Genomic DNA, 19081 nt, shown 5'->3' on the forward strand with positions numbered 1-19081 from the left:
AATCCTTGAAGGTTTGAGGCCAACTGATATTAGTGATCTGAGAGCCACCTTAATAAAGCATGACATTCAGTTCAGATTCAGATACATATTGTTTTTGTACTGTTATTACTTTTTGACAGTCATTGTTTCCATATTCATATATCTGTTTTGTGGCTCTTTCTACTCATATTATATGTCTTGTGGAATATGTATATGTATGCTCCTTATATCGCAAATTCTACAACAGCTCTATCTCTCTCTCCAGCAGCGGAGCATCCATGGCGAGCCCTCCATCCTCCTCTCCCAACGGGTGCTCCATCCGCTCGCACCTCCTCTCCTCCCGGCCCCCGCCCCTTCCCACCGCCTATCGCCTGCCGCTGCTCGCACCTCCTCTCCGCTCGACGGCATCCAAGTCGAGCGTCCAGGCTTGGGTGGCTAATCGTGATGAGTCACCGATTAATCGGCCGATCGGACAACTAGCTCAATAAGTCGAGTCGCCAGCTCTAGTCGGTGCTCAGTAACCGACCAGATGACTAATCTACAATTAATCTACGATTAGTCGTTGACTTAATAACAGTGGGATCAAGTGAGTTTTTCGGAACAAATTAATTGTTATAGCTTACTCGTAGCTGAAGTAATCCTTATAACCCCTAACCTTGAAATTGATTTTCATCCTCTTCAGCTAACTGTTGAAGATGCGCGCAATATCCTGCCTATTAAGCCTATGAAAATCAAGGTCATTATTATACTAAGTTTCACCCCACAAAATATTGAGACAAAATTTAAAATTACGATGGAAATGCAAAATTTTCAGGGTCTCTCCGGCGAAATACTATACCGGCTGATTGAGAAAACTGAACCAACGGATCAATTTTACAATACTGCCAATGGAATGAAGGTATGGTCTGTTAAGTAAGCCTTCGTCCGCATGCATACTGTATTTATCTTCCTTCCATTTTTTTTTTTTTTTGCTCGGCAGGTTATTATCGATAGTCCTGAGAAGATATCATCGGATGAACTTTTTGCGTTGAGCGAAGACGTATTGTTCCATGTTACATCCACTTGATTTGTCTAACATTAAATTGAAACACAATACAGGTGGCATGGTGGTTTGATCATAGGGAGGCGGAAACCTTAAAAAGTGATAAGAATCTGTTGGAGGAAGACGCAGAAGAAAGCAGTCGCATGTGCTGAGTATCTGGGTGTACAATGCGGTTCTGCTCTGAGATCAACTTTAATAGACATCAACAAGTTCATTCAGAGGGTTCCAGTGCCAATCCGGTTTGTATATTTCCTATTCTTATGTATCTCTGAATGCTCCAAACATATTAAAGTCTGGAATTTTTTCAACTCATTGATGCTGTTCTGTAGGATATCATGTTGAACAGAGATGATATCAGTAACTTCTGGGATGATGTGAGTTATTTGCAACAAATAGATTCTTATAGCTTACTCAATTCCAGTTTTAATCCAAACCCCTAACTATGGATTTGTCTGTTACGCTATCCAGCTTACTCCTAATGAGGTTCGTCTGATCTTGTCTTTTAATGGAATGAATATAGAGGTAACCATCATTACTGACTTATCTCCACAAAAGTTTATTGAGACAGCAATCTAAGCTAAACTGGAAATGCAAATTTTCAGGATTTCCGAGGGAAAAAACTTGCACGGATTTTGGGAAATGTTGATCCATATTCTCCACTCGCCAATATTGCTCAGCAATTGAAGGTATGCCTTTTCTTGTAACTTGCCTTTTTTCGCATGCATATTGTCTTTTGCATATTGTATATAGTAATTTCGTTTTGTTTTCTCTACAGGCTATTATCAGTAGGTCTGAGAAAACAGCATCGAATGAGCTGTTTGCTGTGCTTGATAAAGCCAAGGAGGGAACCTTGTTCTGCACAGACGTGGTTGCAGAGATAAGTTAAGGGGAGTACATACTGGGAAAATATGTAGTGGAAACCACATCTTCGGTAGAACATACTGGGAAAATATGTAGTGGAAACCACATCTTCAGTGGAAACCGTAGAAATCATCACATAGAAGTTTCAAAAAATTTCTCAAAAATCACATACATGTAGGGAAGGGGATATTAAATAACCACACAAAAATTCAAAATCAAAGTCGATTTCATTTGTGAGATATAAAATTAACAAATATCGAAGAAAAAAATACTATTCCTGGTTTTTTGTCTTTTTCTCTACTATTTATCGATTTTATATCTCACCAACGAAATCAACTTTTGATCTTGAATTTTTGTGTGGTTATCTAATATCTCCTCCCCTACATGTATGTGATTTTTGAGAATTTTTTTAAAACTTCTATATGATGGTTTCCATCGAAGATGTGGTTTCCACTACATATTTCCCGGTACATACTTACCCACACCTAGTTTAAGCAACGTGCTTGGATGTAAAGATGTCCAAATGAGCCGTGCTACATGGGTCGGCCCGAGGCACGATATTGTTGGCATAGCCCAGGCATGGCACGACATGACGGCTAACGGACCAGGCCGGCATGGCACGATGACTTGGGCCGTACCTGGGTCGGAGCCGCGGCAAGACAGGTCGGTACGGCACGATCCATTTAACTGTTCATATTTTTGTAGTATTTTATATAATTTGTTTAGATCTAATACCACATAGGATATGTGGTGCAATAGTAGTGTGTTTGACTTCAAAGTAGAAGGTCGGGTGTTCGATTCTAAGTGAAAATAAGTTTTTGTGATTTTTTTCAATTTTCTGCGGGCTGATGGGCAAAAAAAATCATCGGGCCTACTGTGCCGCGGGCCGGCATAGCACGACCCGGTCTTAAACGGGTCGTGCTTGGGCTGGAGTCGCGGCACGTGGGTCGGCACGGCACGATCCGTTTAGCTAACGGGCCTAAACGGGTCATGCCTAAACGGACCGTGCCTCGATGGACCCGTACCGTGCCGTGCCGGACCGCGCATTTAGCCATCTCTGCTTGGATGTGTTAGTTACATGCTGGAGAGGAGATTGGTAGGTCCTTGCATAGTGCAAAGTAGTTGTACTGTTACATGCTTCAATTTCATTCATTTGACCTTGACTAATATACATACAAGTCGAGAAATGGTTTGATTTCAACGCTGCAAAAGCAAGAAAAAGTTAAGGGGCACCTTTTGGATGAAGATATACAACAGGAAATAAGGTTACAACTTTTACATGTTCTATTTTTTAATATGCTACCGAGGTGAAACCTATATTTACATTGGTGTTGTGCAATATGTAGTGATGCTTCAACAGCAGAATGCGTGGGTGAAAGGAGGGATCTGGAGATAAGGTTATCACTAAGTTCGACAACTTTTACGTGGTGTTATCACTAATTGAGATGAAACCTATATTTACATGGTGTTATAATATGTAGTGGTACAACAAAACCGGAATGCGTGGGTGAAGAGAGGCCTTCAGAGAAAAGGTTAGCACTAACTTTGACAAGTACTTTGTTACTAACTGATATGAAACCAATATTTACAATTTACATGTTTCTATGCGGGTACTTCATAAGTTTCCATCATAGGATGTGACTGTATAACTTCACTTTTCTCTTTTTCATACACCCAATTAGCGCTCCAGGCTCAGTATGTTGCTTGGCTACTGATTTCGGTTAGGTTTGGAGTTCTACTTTTTACATGTTAGAAGTATATATACCGAGAATGTGGCACTGTTTATTTTTTCCCTTCAATGTTGGTCATAAATATTGGTGGTTTCATTTGATTACATTTCTTTTTGCATGAATATCATGGGAGGACATTATCATGGGAGGACATTAACACAACAGGCATATAATTTTGGACCGTTGCAATACACGAGCACCTTACGAGTAACAAAAACGGGAGTAAGGTATTGATCTGGGACTTCGATTATAAAGCATATGGCTCTAGCAATGCGTAAGTGATAATCACTAATCACGTATAAAAGCAGTCATTTTTGTGACCTGTGCACGAAATTCTAGGCATGCATGCATATACTATCGAATATATAAACCAGTGGGTCAAAAAGACCCGTTCAGCTCAATATGGAACATCTCATGTACTATCAGGCAGCCATTGATAACACAAGAACCAAACTAACTATGCTTCAAACGACAAAATAATTGCTGAGACAAACTGAGCTAATTGAATGAAGATCTGGTCATTGCTACGTATGTTACAAGATCAGCGGCAACAAGGTACGCTAACAAATGTCCCTGCTGCTATCCATCAGGGCAAGCTTGGAAGAGTAACTTCATCGAAGGAGAGAAAGCTGACCCGTCCATTATCAACATGGCAATACTTCAGAGGAATGCCCCCGAAATTGTTTTCCACAGTTTCCAATTCAACCCTTGAGGGTGGCTTATCCCTGCACCAGATTGAAAAATAATATGTCAATGTCTTTCTTTTAGGATTAAATGTCAAAGTTTTGATAGAAACATGAATCATCAGAGTATGAGACCAATCCTAAACACTATGATGTTATTAATTGTATTCATGTACCGTGACCATTTGTCATCTTCACCTACTTTTTTTTACTTCCATGATAGTATTTTCTGCAGTTTATGACTTTGCGAACTCTTAGCCTACTGAATGCACAGAAGTCAGCTATTTTCTTTCCTTGGGAAAAAAAGTTGGTGACCAAATGGAAAGAAAATGTGATAAGTTGCAATTGACAGACATAGTGAGAATGTGCATGCAAGAAATCATGGTTGATTGTACAATTTGATGGCAACTGGGCAAGACAGAATCCAACTAACTGAGAGCCCACTTAGTCGCTTCAAATTTCCATTCAGCTTTGATACTGAGCTATTAATTTCTTCTGTTCATATAGCTAACAGATAGGTAACCATTGTGACTAGATGTACCAGAGTGAGAAATTAATTTATGTACACACAAATGCAAAGAACAACACATTATCCTGCATGCCAGGACCAATCTTGGGCCTCCATGAAACTCAGCTCATGTGTGCCAGGGGCACTCACATGCATTTCAAACAAGAAGATATTACTAAAATCACATCAAAAGCACCGCAAAAAAAGATGCATTTATGTTTAAAGATAAATAATTCAGTAATTCAAGTACAGCCTGAATGAAGATGTACCTTGTTCCTACACTAAAAAACTGAAAGACCCACAGGAGATGAATTATTGTAAGATGAAACTGCACATAATTTTTTAGCATAAATGCATAACTGACTGAATAAAAAGAACACTACCTTAACAGACACAAGAGGAAACTAGGGGCTCCTGGGGATGACTTTTTAAACTTGCTGTATGGAAGATAAACTTCAAAGGATGGAGATATCCCATCAATGTGCATTTCCTTGAGCAATTTGGTCATGTCATTGCAGGTGTCATCGACTCTATTGAAGCTCTGATCAGTGTCAATCATACTCGTGGGGGGACGAATAGTACCACTATTTGTCATTGTCCAGGGAACACCATATCGTCCAACAATATATCCAAGCAATTTCAAGTGCTTATAAACTTGGAAAGCATCCCAGGAGCACCCATACTTTCCCCCAGCAATCTTTTCATAGATGCCCTCCATTCCTATCGTTCCATTCTTATCATTGAGAAGAATCAAAGCACCTCTTTCTGCCAAGAACCTGTATGGATTCATCAACCAATAAGCCTATACTAGAAAACTCAATTATTCGAAAAATAAAACCCACGACATGCAATTCATGCATAATCCATTAACAATGACTTCAGAGCTTCAAGCAGTGCAGCACTATGTGCAGGTCTGCTGGATGCACATCACACCATGGCTAAAGGGCGAATACAATCAAACATGATGAATCTGACAAATGCTGCACAACTACGGCATTTCGTCGAACAAGTGGCGTACCCGATCTCCTCGACATTGTAGTACAGCTTGCCACCGCGGGTGACGCCGGTGGTCAGCCACAGCTTACCCTTGCTGTCTACCACCTCCGCGGCGCCGGCCTCCTCCAACCACCGCGCGCGCGACGCCACCTTCCTGTGTTGAGTCCGCCGCCGTCATAGAACGCAGCGAGCGAGTCAGACTCACAGGACGAGCCAACACAAACAGCACAGGCAGAGAGCAACCGCAAGCAAGGCAGAGCGCGAACCTGAACTGAACCCTCGAGGAGGCGGGCAGTGCCACGTCGAGAAACGGGTTGAGGTGCTGCTCCTCTCCATCCTCGTCCGCGGCGGCAGCGGGAGCGCGGCTCCTTCGCCGGCGGTCGCGCCCGCTTGCCGGCGGCAGGTCGGCCATGGTCACTTTTCTTCTTCCCCCTACAAAATTTTTCAAACTAGTTAGTACCCCGCGCATTGCCGCGGGCAAGCTATTTCAAGAAAATTGATGCAATATACATGGACAATGATAACAGCACATGTATGTGGACATTAGCCTAAGGCAGGTTCTATATGAAAGTAACATAACTTCATTTACATCTCTATTAGCACTGCATCATTTTTTTTGTGAGAATAATTGCATGTGCCAGCAGCCAATCAATTATGTATCTCAATAAAGAATGGTAGCAATACTTGTGCATAAACAGAGAAATCAGGAAATTAATCCGCAAAAGAGAATCGATGATTACATGTAGGGAATATATTGGCATATGATTTGAGGTTGCAAAAGGATGATTAGCCACACAGTCTGAGAAAGGAGCGACATTACTTTAGACAGTGAAAGATATGCATAAAGCACATGGAAATCATCTAATTGCTTGTATGGAATAGAACCTAGGGCATGATTTATTGACTAAATATTAGAAACCATTGGTCCAAAGATCAATTAAGTCTGCTGAAAGATTCAAGCTTACATAAATTAAACCAGGATTACAATGCTATGCAAGATCCATGCTCTTTATACTGCATGGATCCTATTTCACAAATGGCTTTAACACATTAGTAATCATATGGTGCCGGGGTCCGGGCAGGGGCGGATCCACCACTGTGGCGAGGTCGGGCGGCCGCCCGAGGTATCCCGGCGGCAGAACGAGCAGATGAACGCGTTGGCGCCTGTCGGAGTTGGAGACAAGGTGAACCGCGACGGAATCGGGCTAGGCGAGAAGAGTGGAGGCGGGGAAGGTGAGGTTGCAGATTGGGTAGAGAGAGGAGGAGAGCTCCGCTTTTAATCAGAAGAGGAGCTGCCGGGTCCGCCGGCGACCGAGTCCCAGTCCGCCGGGAGAATTCTCGGAAACCTAACGGCAGCCGAATGGGCTAAATGGGCTGCTCGGCATTAAGCCAACTGCTGCATGTTTCCTCTCTCTTTTCCTTTTTTTTCAATGAAAATTCCACATTTTAAATTTAGCTACAAACTCAAATTCGAAATTTATGGAAAACCTCCTAAATTTTCCAACAGTTCTTAATGAAAGATTAAGGTGTGGCCCATTGAGTGTTGTCATTGAAATATTACACTTGGATATTAAATATTCAATCTATATGTGGAATCATGCTTAAAAATTTAATTCAAAAACACACACTATGCCATATTGTACCTTGTTAGAAATATATCAAAATTGTTATAAGTTTTATGCATACTCTAATTTGTAATATGGTATAACCATTAGCAATAATATTTATTATACCTTAGTCAAGATTTTATTGTTCCCCCCACTAATCCATCTATATTTATCTTTACTTAATTTATAGGTTTATATTTTTCTATTGTCTTTTGTTGGGGAATTAATATGTTCTCTTCATTATTAAAGTATTCTTCTTTACTTAGACTCCGTGTCTCCGTCTTAGCTCAAAATTGTTCATGGATCTATCACTGACCAAGGTGGTAAGCTTCGCAATGTGACCACTTGCACTTGGTTTACCTTAAGTGATGCATGTCTCACCTTAAATGTTTCTTTATTCTCATAAGAATAGATATAAAATTCTTTCGTTACAAGTGGCGTACCCGATCTCCTCGACATTATAGTACAGCTTGCCACCGCGGGTGACGCCGGTGGTCAGCCACAGCTTACCCTTGCTGTCTACCACCTCCGCGGCGCCGGCCTCCTCCAACCACCGCGCGCGCGACGCCACCTTCCTGCGTTGAGTCCGCCGCCGTCATAGAACGCAGCGAGCGAGTCAGACTCACAGGACGAGCCAACACAAACAGCACAGGCAGAGAGCAACCGCAAGCAAGGCAGAGCGCGTACCTGAACTGGACCCTCGAGGAGGCGAGGGGCGCCGCGTCGAGAAGCGGGTTGAGGTGCTGCTCCTCTCCATCCTCATCCGCGGTGGCGGCGGCAGCCGCGGGAGCGCGGCTCCTTCGCCGGTGGTCGAACTCGCTTGCCGGCGGCGCCTCGGCCATGGTCACTTTCTTCTTCCCGCCACAAAATTTTTCAAATTCGTTTATGACTCGGAGCAAGATCTCACTGAAACTGAGGCCCCACACTGCATCGTGCGGTGCCCACCTGCCAGTGCCACCCTGAGGAGCCTGCAGATGTTGAAAAGTTGCATCAGGTCAGAATCAGAAAGGGAACGAAGTAGTTACAAGGCATCGCAAGAAGCTATAGTTTTGTGGCCATACTTTGATCCTGAAACATCAAAGCATACACACTCAACAGGAAATTTGCATCTAGCTACACATCCTATACATATGTAAATGCAGTGTCTCAAGATCAGTAAAATGGTGGGAATGCCATTATAGTTTATACAAATACAGTTACATGATCAACAAATATAAACGTTGAGTTGCATGCACACTGGACAATGTGGTATCTCTTCAAAGAGGGAGACACAACCAAGTAAAAGACCATGTAGAAACATACTTCGTTAACTGCTAACCAAGATGATATGACAACCAAATTTAGTGGTATGAAGAAAACTGAGGATACATTCAAATAGAAGGTACAGCAAAAAGGCCTCAAGATACACCCCAATAGCAGATGAAGCAACACTTCGTTACATACTACTCCCTTTGTTTCGCAATGTTTGTGCGGTACAGAAGTAGTAATCAAGAAAAATTGCAATCACATTTACTGGAATGAAAGAAAAATGATATAAATACCAAGAAATAACAATCAGACTAGTAACTAACTTACTCTAGCTTATCACTTCCACATTTATTTCCACAATTCCACTGCATCCAATGTTTTCAAGTTGGAAAGTCGAGTCTAGTCGCCTCGGTGCCAACTAGGACAACTAATCGCGATTAATCGGGTGACTTTACGACTAATCATAGTTAGAATCAAGTCGCCTCGGCACCGACTAGGATGACTAATCGTGACTAATCACGATTAGTTGGACGACTTGAAAACACTGACTGCATCACAAAATACGATAATGAAATAACAAGCAAGAATTGACAAATGTTGATGTCATTATATATTATTTGAATTATAGCTTAGGGACTACATTAGGAACTATTATGTACTCTGTAGCCGATGAGAAGATTACTTACTCTAGTTTACCACTTTCACATTCATTACCAATACAGCTCAATTGCTATAGGAATGACAAAGAAGACTTTGAAACAAGCTGACCTTATATAATCAAACCACAGTTGTGCACTGTGTATCCCAAACAAATAACAACACAAGCTGAATTTTACAAATATAAGTATTTCCTGATATGGTTGGTTGTCTCTAATCTAAATTTCTAATATCTTTGGTTATCTCATCTTAAGTGAAGATTTATAAAAATGAACGAGCACTCAGCCTTCTAGATCTAAAAACAACAAAGACTAAACCAGCAACGAGAAATGAATGATGCATCCGTCTTAGTTTTGAGACCTTTGTAATTGAGCAACAATTCATCACTGCGGTAGTGAAATCCCTAGTGACAATAGAATAGCATAGCAGATGGTAAAGAGAAACACCATGCCTCACATGTAAATAAGAACAACAAATGTGGTTCAATTTCAAATTATCCTATCAGTTAACAAATTTATTACGAAGTATCCTTGATCTGTTTAACCATTCAACACAAACTTTGGTATTTGCCAAATCTACTTGGTCATTTCAGTCTTCCCTAACATCCTATGTTGTTAACTTATTTTCAGATTCGTAATTCCATACGCAATACCTAGCATCAATTGCTCCCGAACCCATTTGACTAATATGTACGTACCATAATAGAAATTAAATTGCACGTACTATTGCATTGTTTGAACACAATATATTAATTAAATTTCACTTTCTTAAAACAACACGCATCTTAATGATGAATAGCCTAGAACAATCACCACAGAAACTCAAACTAATCCACCATCAAGAGAAAAACAATCAAGCAAAAACCATCCAGATTCTAGGCTGCATCGTGGAACCCTAGATATGGGATTACCTCGTATAGGTACCTACCGACCAAACCCTAGATTTAAAATGTCTCGTGTGGTCACCGGAATCGCACCGACCAAACACTAGAGCTAGACCACCTCGTTTGGCTACCGCAAAGCACTGCATGAAACCCTATGACCAAGCACTTGTCGAGATCTCGGACGAATTAACCAAATCAAGTGGAATTGGGGCTCAGATGAGACAATACAACCAAATAGTTTCCCTAAAAAAAATACAACCAAATAGGGTTAGAGTGCAGGGTGTAGTACCAAAATCATGAAGTGCCAAAGCGGCGGAGGGGTCGGACATGGGAGGATGGTGAACGGTGGTCGTGGTCTCAATGCAGGAGGGGTGTGGACCACGGCTACATTCGAGATCGTGGGATTCGCGCCTACGAGGGGGCCTGCGGCGTGAGGTCGGCCTCGGGGCTCTCACCGGAGGCAACCGCGACCTCAATTCCCATGGCGATCGTGACACGAGGAGTCAGGGAAGCTTCTAGATGGGGGGGGGGGGGGGGAGGAGGAGGGACGCGGCGACTGACAGCTGTTTCGTTGCTGGATCCTAGATGGACCGTGTCGTGAGGCCCATTGAATTGAATGATTCTTTATGCCAATTGTTGGGTATAAGGTGTATAAGGGTTTCTCTGGACTCCAGTAGCTTCAAATGAATGAGTGGAGGGGTATTTATAGCCTTAACCCCGTAGACTAGCCGTTGCTCCAATGCTCAACTTTACTGTGAACACCGGATGGTCTGGTGATAACAGTAGTACAAGCACTGTACCATCCAGTGTGTACATATGAGGAAAATAGCCATTGGAACTCCACTCACAATTCTTCTGATCATCGGATTGTCCGGTGTATACTCCATCTCCATCACTGAACTATCCAGTGTGTATATCTGAGCCTGACCGCGCCACTTCTTCTCTGCACAAATTGCTCCGGTGTTCATTGTCTTCATCACCAGACCTTCCGGTGTGTAGAACTTTGTTTTTTCTGAATTCTCCACACACACTTTGATAAATGCTCCGGTAAAGCCTCCGGTGTGTTGATCTTCGATCTTTGATCTTCCTCGTTGAAAGCTTCTCTGCAACAAATGCTCTGGCGTGTTCATTCCTTAGCACCGGACCATCCGATGAGGCTAACAGCCTTTTGGACACAATGCTCCGGTAAGTACAGTTCTTCCAGCGCCGGACCATTCGGTGAGTTCATTTTTTCTGAGACTTCTCCAATTCAATCAAATTTTGCCCCGGCTACGGTGGCTTCTTCATGTACTGCATTCATGAGACCTACTAACATATATTCTTGACAAATATGTTAGTCTCATTGACTATGTTGTCATTAATTACCAAAATCACAATCATAGCCTAATATGACCATTTTCGCTACAATCTCCCCATTTTTGGTGATTGATGACAACATAAACAAAACAAGAGGAAAATTATACCAATTATGAAAATACATGATTTCAAAAGTTCATAAAGCCATACCTCTTTGCTTGGATGCATGGTAAGAACAAATTATAATATCAATTGTAAGACAACCATGTTCTTACCAATTTATATCTCCCTCAACATTATGTCCCCCCTTTTTGTTGTGGCTTCGATGTATATGGTTCTTCATTTATTCATTACCACTATCTCCCTTGATTCACCCATACAAGAGTTTCTTCTTCTCCTTTGTCCTCTCAAGATACATCCCTCTTTGTCAACAATCTACCCGAAATAGTTCTTGCATCTTGCTTTGGTCTCAAAATTCTTCCACTTTGTCAACAATCTCAAAAAGGCTATAAACACATGTTGAACTAAAGAGAAAAATATTAGGCATTTGGGAGAGAGCTTCATAAATCATGATCCATATGAATGATACCACTTATGCGGCTATGAAGAATTATGAAGTATTGATACCAATTAAAAAGATATACTAATTGCAAGCAAATGACGTATTGATATCAGTTGAACAAAGACAAACAAGGATCATAATTCATGAAACTCACATGATATAATCTAAATTCCCCCTATATGTGTGCATACATATGAAGAGACCCACTTGTGAATACCACTTGTGAGTATGTAGCAATATATGCAAACTAGATAATATGTAGAGATAGAAAGTTTAAGATATATCATGCATAGAGGTAGCTTAAATGTAGAAATGAATTGACAATGATACCAATTAAAGTCTTTAACCATTGCATACCTAATCAAGGGATTTTTATCCCATATGAAAGGATCTAATGTCCCTAGAGGGGGGGGGGGGGTGAATAGGACACTAATCAAATTCTAAAACCAACTAGTTAATTCTAGAATAAGGAGCAACCTTAGCCTAGAATAAGGAAAAGCAACTAATCGAGCAAGCAAGCTAGAACAATAAACACAAACATGCAAGCATATAAAACATAAGTAAATTGTGGAATTGAAACTTGCATGAAGGAGAAGCTAGAAGTAAAATATGGAATGTAACAAGAGAAGGGAAAGAGGACACCGAGTTTTTCCCGAGGTATCAAAGAGTTGGCACTCTCCACTAATCCTCGTTGGAGCATCTACACAAGGATATCACTCGCCCTTGAGTCACCAAGACTCAAGTGCTCACTAGTGATTGCCACTTCTCCATCTCCGGATTGACGGGTATCAAACCAAGTATACGCTCTTCCCGGGGCTCCCACAAGAACTCCAAAAGCTCACCGAGAACACCTCCAATATCCACGGCTGGCTAGGTGTTGCCAACCACCAAGAGTAACAAGCTAACTGGTTCACTTGATCCCTATCAAGCCTAAACAATAGCTAGATGCACACTCGCTACTCTTGAAGCACTAATAAAGTCCTTAATCTTCAATTAGGGACTTGGAAATCAAGTCAAGTGCTCTCTCTTGCTTCTAGAAGGCACACACAATATATGAATTCTTCTGGGTTGCAAGAGAGCCGAATGAAACCAAGTGAGGGGTATATATAGGCTAGAGGTCCAAATCTAACTATTGCCCAACCACTCACACTTTCTGTGAACACCGGATGGTCCGGTGAACACGCCTCTGTCAACACCGGATAATCCGGTGAGTAACCTTTTTCCACGAGCTGGCTTGCCAGCTGTCAGTAGCCGTTGTAAAATGCTCTGGTGTTCCCTATATAGCTTCACCGGACAATCCGGTGAGTTATAATGTTCTGCACCGAGACAGAAGTCTCAAAATGGTCCAGTGTGATGTCCATTCCTACATCGGATCATCTGGTGCCTTAAAATCCATTTCCTCCGAAAATTCCAACATTTTGTTAAATAGTCTGGTGTTAAGTCCATTTGAGTCACCGGACAATCCGGTGCATGTAACTCACATTTTCTTCAAAAAAATGACTCTTCTGTTAAATGCTCCGGTGCACATATCTTCTCATCACCGGACAATCCGGTGAGGTCAACAGATTTCTTCACAGAGTGGGAAAATAGTCCGGTGAGTATACTCCTTCTCACACCGGACAATCCGGTGAGAACAAACTTTCTAAAACTCGTCCAATTCAGTTGACTTTGAGTTCTAACTTCTCGACTTCTCACTAATGGGCTTCTTTGAGCTACCTAGTGCTAGATTTTCGCAAGTGTTTCGCAAGTGTGCATCCAACTATGTCTAGACTCAACTAGGTTAAGCTACAACACTTAGCCCTCTTTATAGTACGGTTAAAAGACTAAAAAGGAACATATATCTAATCTAAGTGTCCTTTATTACCTTGTGACACTTAGAACTAGAAGATACTTAATCTTGCCTCAAATGTCTTTTAATCGTCCAATAGAATTTTATGGGGGACCAAGAAAACCCATTCAATCATTGTGAACTAAAATTTGATTCTCTTCAAAACACACTCATTAGTCACAATAAAATGGTTGTCATTAATCACCGAAATACTTACCACTTACTTATGGGCCTAGATGCTACAATTTCTCCCCTTTTGGTGATTGATGACAACATAAATAGGAATATGGAAATGGATTGGATTACACCCTATCATACTAGGCATTTAACGGCATATAACAATTAAGTAAGAGAAAGCCTAGCATAAGAACAACCTATCATGCTAGAAGAGTAAGAATTAAAACAGAGGACGAAAGGAAACACAATGCGATGACAAGTGAAACACATCGATTAAGAGTCAAATAGCTTGTTATTACATCAAAACCATGAAGATCCAATATTCCGACCCTAGACTACCCAAGTTCTCCCTAAGTCTACGAACTAGAAAGCTCACTCAACTATCTCTCTCCAAAAAAACTCCCCCTATCACCTAGACTCTCTCCCCCTTTGGTATCTAAGCACAATAAGAGCACAGTCCTAAACATCTGGAACCGGAGGAGAGGAGGAAATCAGCGTTGCTGGAGACGATCGCACCTTGAACTGTGAGCATGAGTCTGTATCTAAATCTAATAACTCAACAGTCGCGGGGTCAACAACTGGCTAAGGAGGCTGAACTAAATCTGAAGGTGCCTCTGAGACTGGAGCAGGGGCTGAGCTGGTAGTACTAGTACCCTGAGTAGCCATCTCCTGTAATGCTACATCGAGCTCCACCCGAAATACTCTTACGATCCACACAGCATCCGGCAAAATTCGAATCCGAGCAACCCAAGAATAGGAAACTAACACCTTTGAGATATCACAAGCCTATGCTAGGTGTATGCTTAAGATATCTCAAGATTCTTTTTACGGTGTTAAGATAAGATTATTTAGGATTAGCTTAAAAGCGAGCGCACATGCATACACTAAACATAATATCGAGTCTAGATGCGGTAAGGTATATGAGAGACCTAATTATAGAATGGTAAAACTTTTGGTCAATAAATTTACCTGATTCATCTAAATCGAGATGTTCATTGGTAGGTATTAAAGTCTTGATTAGCTTGCAATCATCCATCTTGAATTTTCTTGAGAATATTCTTTGTGTACTTCTCTTGATGGATGAAAGTCACTTTCTTAAATTGTTTGATTTGAAAACTAAAAAAGTAGTTAAGCTCGTCAATCATCGACATCTCGAACTCTCTTGACATTAAGCTCCTGAATTTCTTGTAAAATTCCTTATTAGTTGAACCAAAGATTATATCATCAATATAATTTTGATAAAAAAAATATATATTATCAATGATCTTTATGAACCATAGTTTCTACAATAGATGGCAGGCCATACATCTACCAACATATATAGATATAATAGAATACACATCCATAAGTCCATTTACACACATACAAGTCCTCATGGAAATAACGTCGAGCACATGCCGCGCACCCCACTTGCCCAAGTCTCCACGAGAAGAGCGCGATCCAATCCCTTTTGCTCTGATTTGTCGCAAATGATTACACACCTAGCACCATGAGCAGGCGATGCAAATCAAGTACAGAAAAGCACGGATTTTTAATCTCTCCTAATGCTTCTTGGAGTTGATGTAGTCCTGGAGCGCCTCCATCTGCTCCCTGGTCGGCGGCTGCTCGTTGTTCTTGATGGACCGGTGGACGTCGTACGTCGTCGCCCCAAACAACGCCAGCCTGCGATTCAATCAGGCGCGTGAACATGGCGCAAATTGAGGAAAATCGATAGGGACGACGGGCACCTACCCTGCGGCGAACATGACGATCTGCCTAGGGAAGACGTGCTTCCCGAACAGCCTCATGCTGCCTGCCGCCTCTTCTGTGTTGCTAGCCTGCCCCGGCTTTCGCCCTACTTATCAGTGGTTACAATCCATGTTCAGCCCATGGGCTGAGCGAGCGAGCAGGTTCGTGTCACTACATCGGCCTTGCATAAGCTGCCGCGATTCTCTGTTCTCGGAATTTATACATACATACATACATACATATACATATACATATATATATATATATATATATTCCCAATACTTTCAAATTTGTACGGCCGTTTTAAAAAATTGTAATAATAAGCTACCGTCGGTCTTACCTGATGAACGGGTGACACCTTATAGAATCCACCTGTAAAGTAATAAAAAATCTGGTGCTCCCACGTGTCGCCTATTCAGCGAGTGAGAATAAGGTCTCGCCATCTGAGCAGGCCCACCCAAAAGGTGTCGCCCACTGTTCAGGCGACACCTTTTGGTGCTGCTTAGCTCATGGCTGTGCGGGCCCAAGAGCGCATGGGCACGCGTGGAGGTCGCGGCGTGGCTTGAGCGTGCTCCGCAGGCGTATGGCAGCAGATGGAAACAAAAAGATCAATAGGAAGATTCCCACGCATGACGGCAAGAGAAATATGGTGGCCAATTTTTCCTTTTGTTTATTGTGACATCCCAGTTTTTAACCAAAAACCAAACTTCAAAATCTTCTCAAAATTCAATTCAAAACCATCTCAAAATGCATTTTCAAATCTAATTTCAAAATCAAAAACCATTTCTTCTCTCCTCGGGCTCAATCCTTCACTCCTTTCCCTTTTCCAGCCCGGCCCACCTTCCTTTTCTTTTTCTCCCCGGCCCGGCTTCCTCTTTACTCTCTGGGCCGATCTCCCTCTATTTCTCTCCCCAGCCCGCTCTCTCCGTTCCTCTCTTCTTTCTCTCCCGCAACCTGCGCGCTAGCCCAGCCCTCCTCCTGCACACTTCTTCCTCCTCGTGCTCGCGCAAACCCAAGCACGCGTGGTATCCGGGCCCTGCCGAGCCCACGCCTCCGCCACTGCCGTGCCACCCTCGCCATCTCTGCTCCCCTCCCTCTCACTGTGCGGTCGCTGCGCAACAACGCCAGCGACGAGCGCACAGGCCACCGAAGACTGCTCGAGCTGTTGTGACACCCTATCTCCCTCCCCCCCCCCCCCTTCTCTCTCGCTCTCCGAGCAAGCACGCTCGCGAGTATTGCTCCTCGATGATGTTGGCCCCGCCATCATCTCACCACACGCCATGGCTGGCATGCCCGCCATGTAACCCGGCGTTTCACTGTGGTAACTCCACCTCCTCTGCTTATATAAAGGCCAGCCCGAGCTCCTCTGCATCTCACCGCCCTTCACCGAGCGCGCTCAGGCAAGCCTCGCCCTCCTTTTCCCCCTCCTCCGTTGTACTTCCTCTTTGCCAACGGTAGCCACCGTTGATCCACTAATCAGAGCCGCCGCCGGTTAAATTGACCTCACGACGAGCTCCACCCGACCACCCTCGACCTCCCAAGCCCCTATTTCCCGCTTAGCTCCCCCTAGCCCGAGCCAGCACTGTGCCATCACCTCCGCCGTGCCCCATTGCCATCGTCGTCCATCGTTGAAGCATCACCGGCCAAGCCAAGCGTTGGCATACCTTCCCCGTACCACCCACGTGCTTCCAGTGCCCTCAAACTTGAGCCAAAGAGCCTTCCCGCGCGATTCCCGCGTCAACTGCCACTACCTCCATCTCCGGTGTGCAATTGGCATTGTTCCGGTCATCATCACCGATGACATGTCCCGTCATCACCTCCACCACGTCGTGAGGATCACAGAGATCCCTTCCCCGTCCTAAACCGAGGCCGGGAACCGCTGACGGTGAGTTCTCCGGCGAGCTCCCGCCATGGATCCCCTCGACGCCGCCGTCTTCGCGCCGCCCCGGCGACCCTGCCATTTGGCGCCATCAGCCGAGCCGCCGTCATCTTCCCCCTCTCTCTGTGTAAACCTAACAGGTGGGCCCAGCCGCTGATGCCGTCACCCGCCCACCGTTACCTCCCCTCAGGCCGAATGGGCCGCCTCAGCCCATAGGCCGATCCAGTAGCTTGAGCCCAACCGAAGCCCATCTCCACAGAGCCGGCCCGCAAGCACAATAGCTTTTCTCTTTTTCCTAAAAACCAGAATTTCCAGAGAATATTATGGGAATATTACCCCTTTTCTTTTTCTCAATTTAATATGCTGGCCTACTTCCAAAGCCCATATTTCCTCTGATTCAACTCTGATTTCGATGATTCTTCCACCGATATTCATCTAAATTCAAAGTCTATCTTTTCATACCAGTTTTATATTTATTTCAAATTTATTTATATTTTATTTGTATTTAATTATGTGTTTGCTTTGTTGTGTGCCATGTTTAGAGACCGGAGAGTTCGTCGAGGAGGAGGAGGAGGAGCCGGGAATACCGGAGTTTGAGCAGGACCTTCTCGAGGACTTCAATGAAGGCAAGTCTCAATCCATTTTCCCTTTGATCATATTGAACCCAATTTTATCACCACGACCCATAATAACTATTTTCCACCGATATATTGTATGAGATATTACTAGTTGACATATTTTAAACTGTTGATCTAGCTAAGACCTAATGTAGATTAGCCAGCCTATTTGTGATTATCCTAAGTATTATCTTGGTAACACTAAGACTTTCGTCTCAGCTACTTTACTCATGCTTAGATGATTACCTTATTACTAGTATGCTTAGGATGGTAATCTTTACTATTACATCATGCTTAATCATGTTTAGCTTTTCAAAATGTGTAAAACTTGGTGCTTAGTGCTGCGTGAGTTATGGGATGGAAACCCTTGCCGGATAATAATGATGATATTTGAGATCAGGTTAGAGCTGGGGCAAATCAGGGTTCTGTTGGAAACGTCTTGGGAATTAAAGTGTTGCCTGTGTTGCAGGCTTCGTATGGAGATATTTGCCTTGGCTCGCTTAAGGACCGAGTTGATGTGATATACTACATAGTCTTTACAGTACAGTCATTCGACCATGTATGTCGTATGGTTTAGTCTAAACCCACCAGCTAGTATATTGGTTGTCCAGAGGCAGGTGTGCAACGGGAGACCACGGAGCAGGTGCAAGCGGTGCAAGCTTGGTGACCCGGTTGGAGGCCTAGTTAAAGGTCAGTGTGAGGAACCGTCCAAACAGTATTCTAATTAATTATTAAGTTGATCATTTACTTAATTACAACTTCAATGATTAACATAATATTATTTCGGTAGTCCCAGCATG

The 19081-nt window shown here is 43.0% G+C and overlaps 2 protein-coding genes across 7 annotated transcripts; both read right to left on the reverse strand.

Moving 5' to 3' along the window:
• Positions 1-3945: 3945 nt before the first annotated feature.
• Positions 3946-7173, reverse strand: LOC133902488 (uncharacterized). Of its 6 annotated transcripts, XM_062344090.1 has the most exons (6): positions 6765-7173; positions 6540-6598; positions 6066-6231; positions 5822-5953; positions 5187-5579; positions 3946-4337 (listed from the first exon to the last, which is right to left on the reverse strand). In XM_062344090.1, exons 3-6 carry the CDS (start codon positions 6209-6211, stop codon positions 4199-4201), a joined length of 810 nt encoding a protein of 269 aa, XP_062200074.1. In that variant the 5' UTR covers positions 6212-6231; positions 6540-6598; positions 6765-7173; the 3' UTR covers positions 3946-4198. The 6 variants fall into 6 exon arrangements, with proteins under 6 accessions (XP_062200074.1, XP_062200075.1, XP_062200073.1 ...); XM_062344091.1 differs by lacking the exon at positions 6540-6598 and having other exon boundaries at positions 6785-7173; XM_062344089.1 differs by lacking the exon at positions 6540-6598.
• A 253-nt stretch (positions 7174-7426) lies between these two features.
• On the reverse strand, positions 7427-8785 carry LOC133902289 (uncharacterized). The gene is made up of 3 exons (XM_062343895.1): positions 8094-8785; positions 7850-7981; positions 7427-7442 (listed from the first exon to the last, which is right to left on the reverse strand). Exons 1-3 carry the CDS (start codon positions 8246-8248, stop codon positions 7427-7429), a joined length of 303 nt encoding a protein of 100 aa, XP_062199879.1. The 5' UTR covers positions 8249-8785.
• Positions 8786-19081: the final 10296 nt, after the last annotated feature.

This window comes from Phragmites australis, chromosome 20 (assembly GCF_958298935.1).
Source record: "Phragmites australis chromosome 20, lpPhrAust1.1, whole genome shotgun sequence".
NCBI classification, from domain to species: domain Eukaryota; kingdom Viridiplantae; phylum Streptophyta; class Magnoliopsida; order Poales; family Poaceae; genus Phragmites; species Phragmites australis.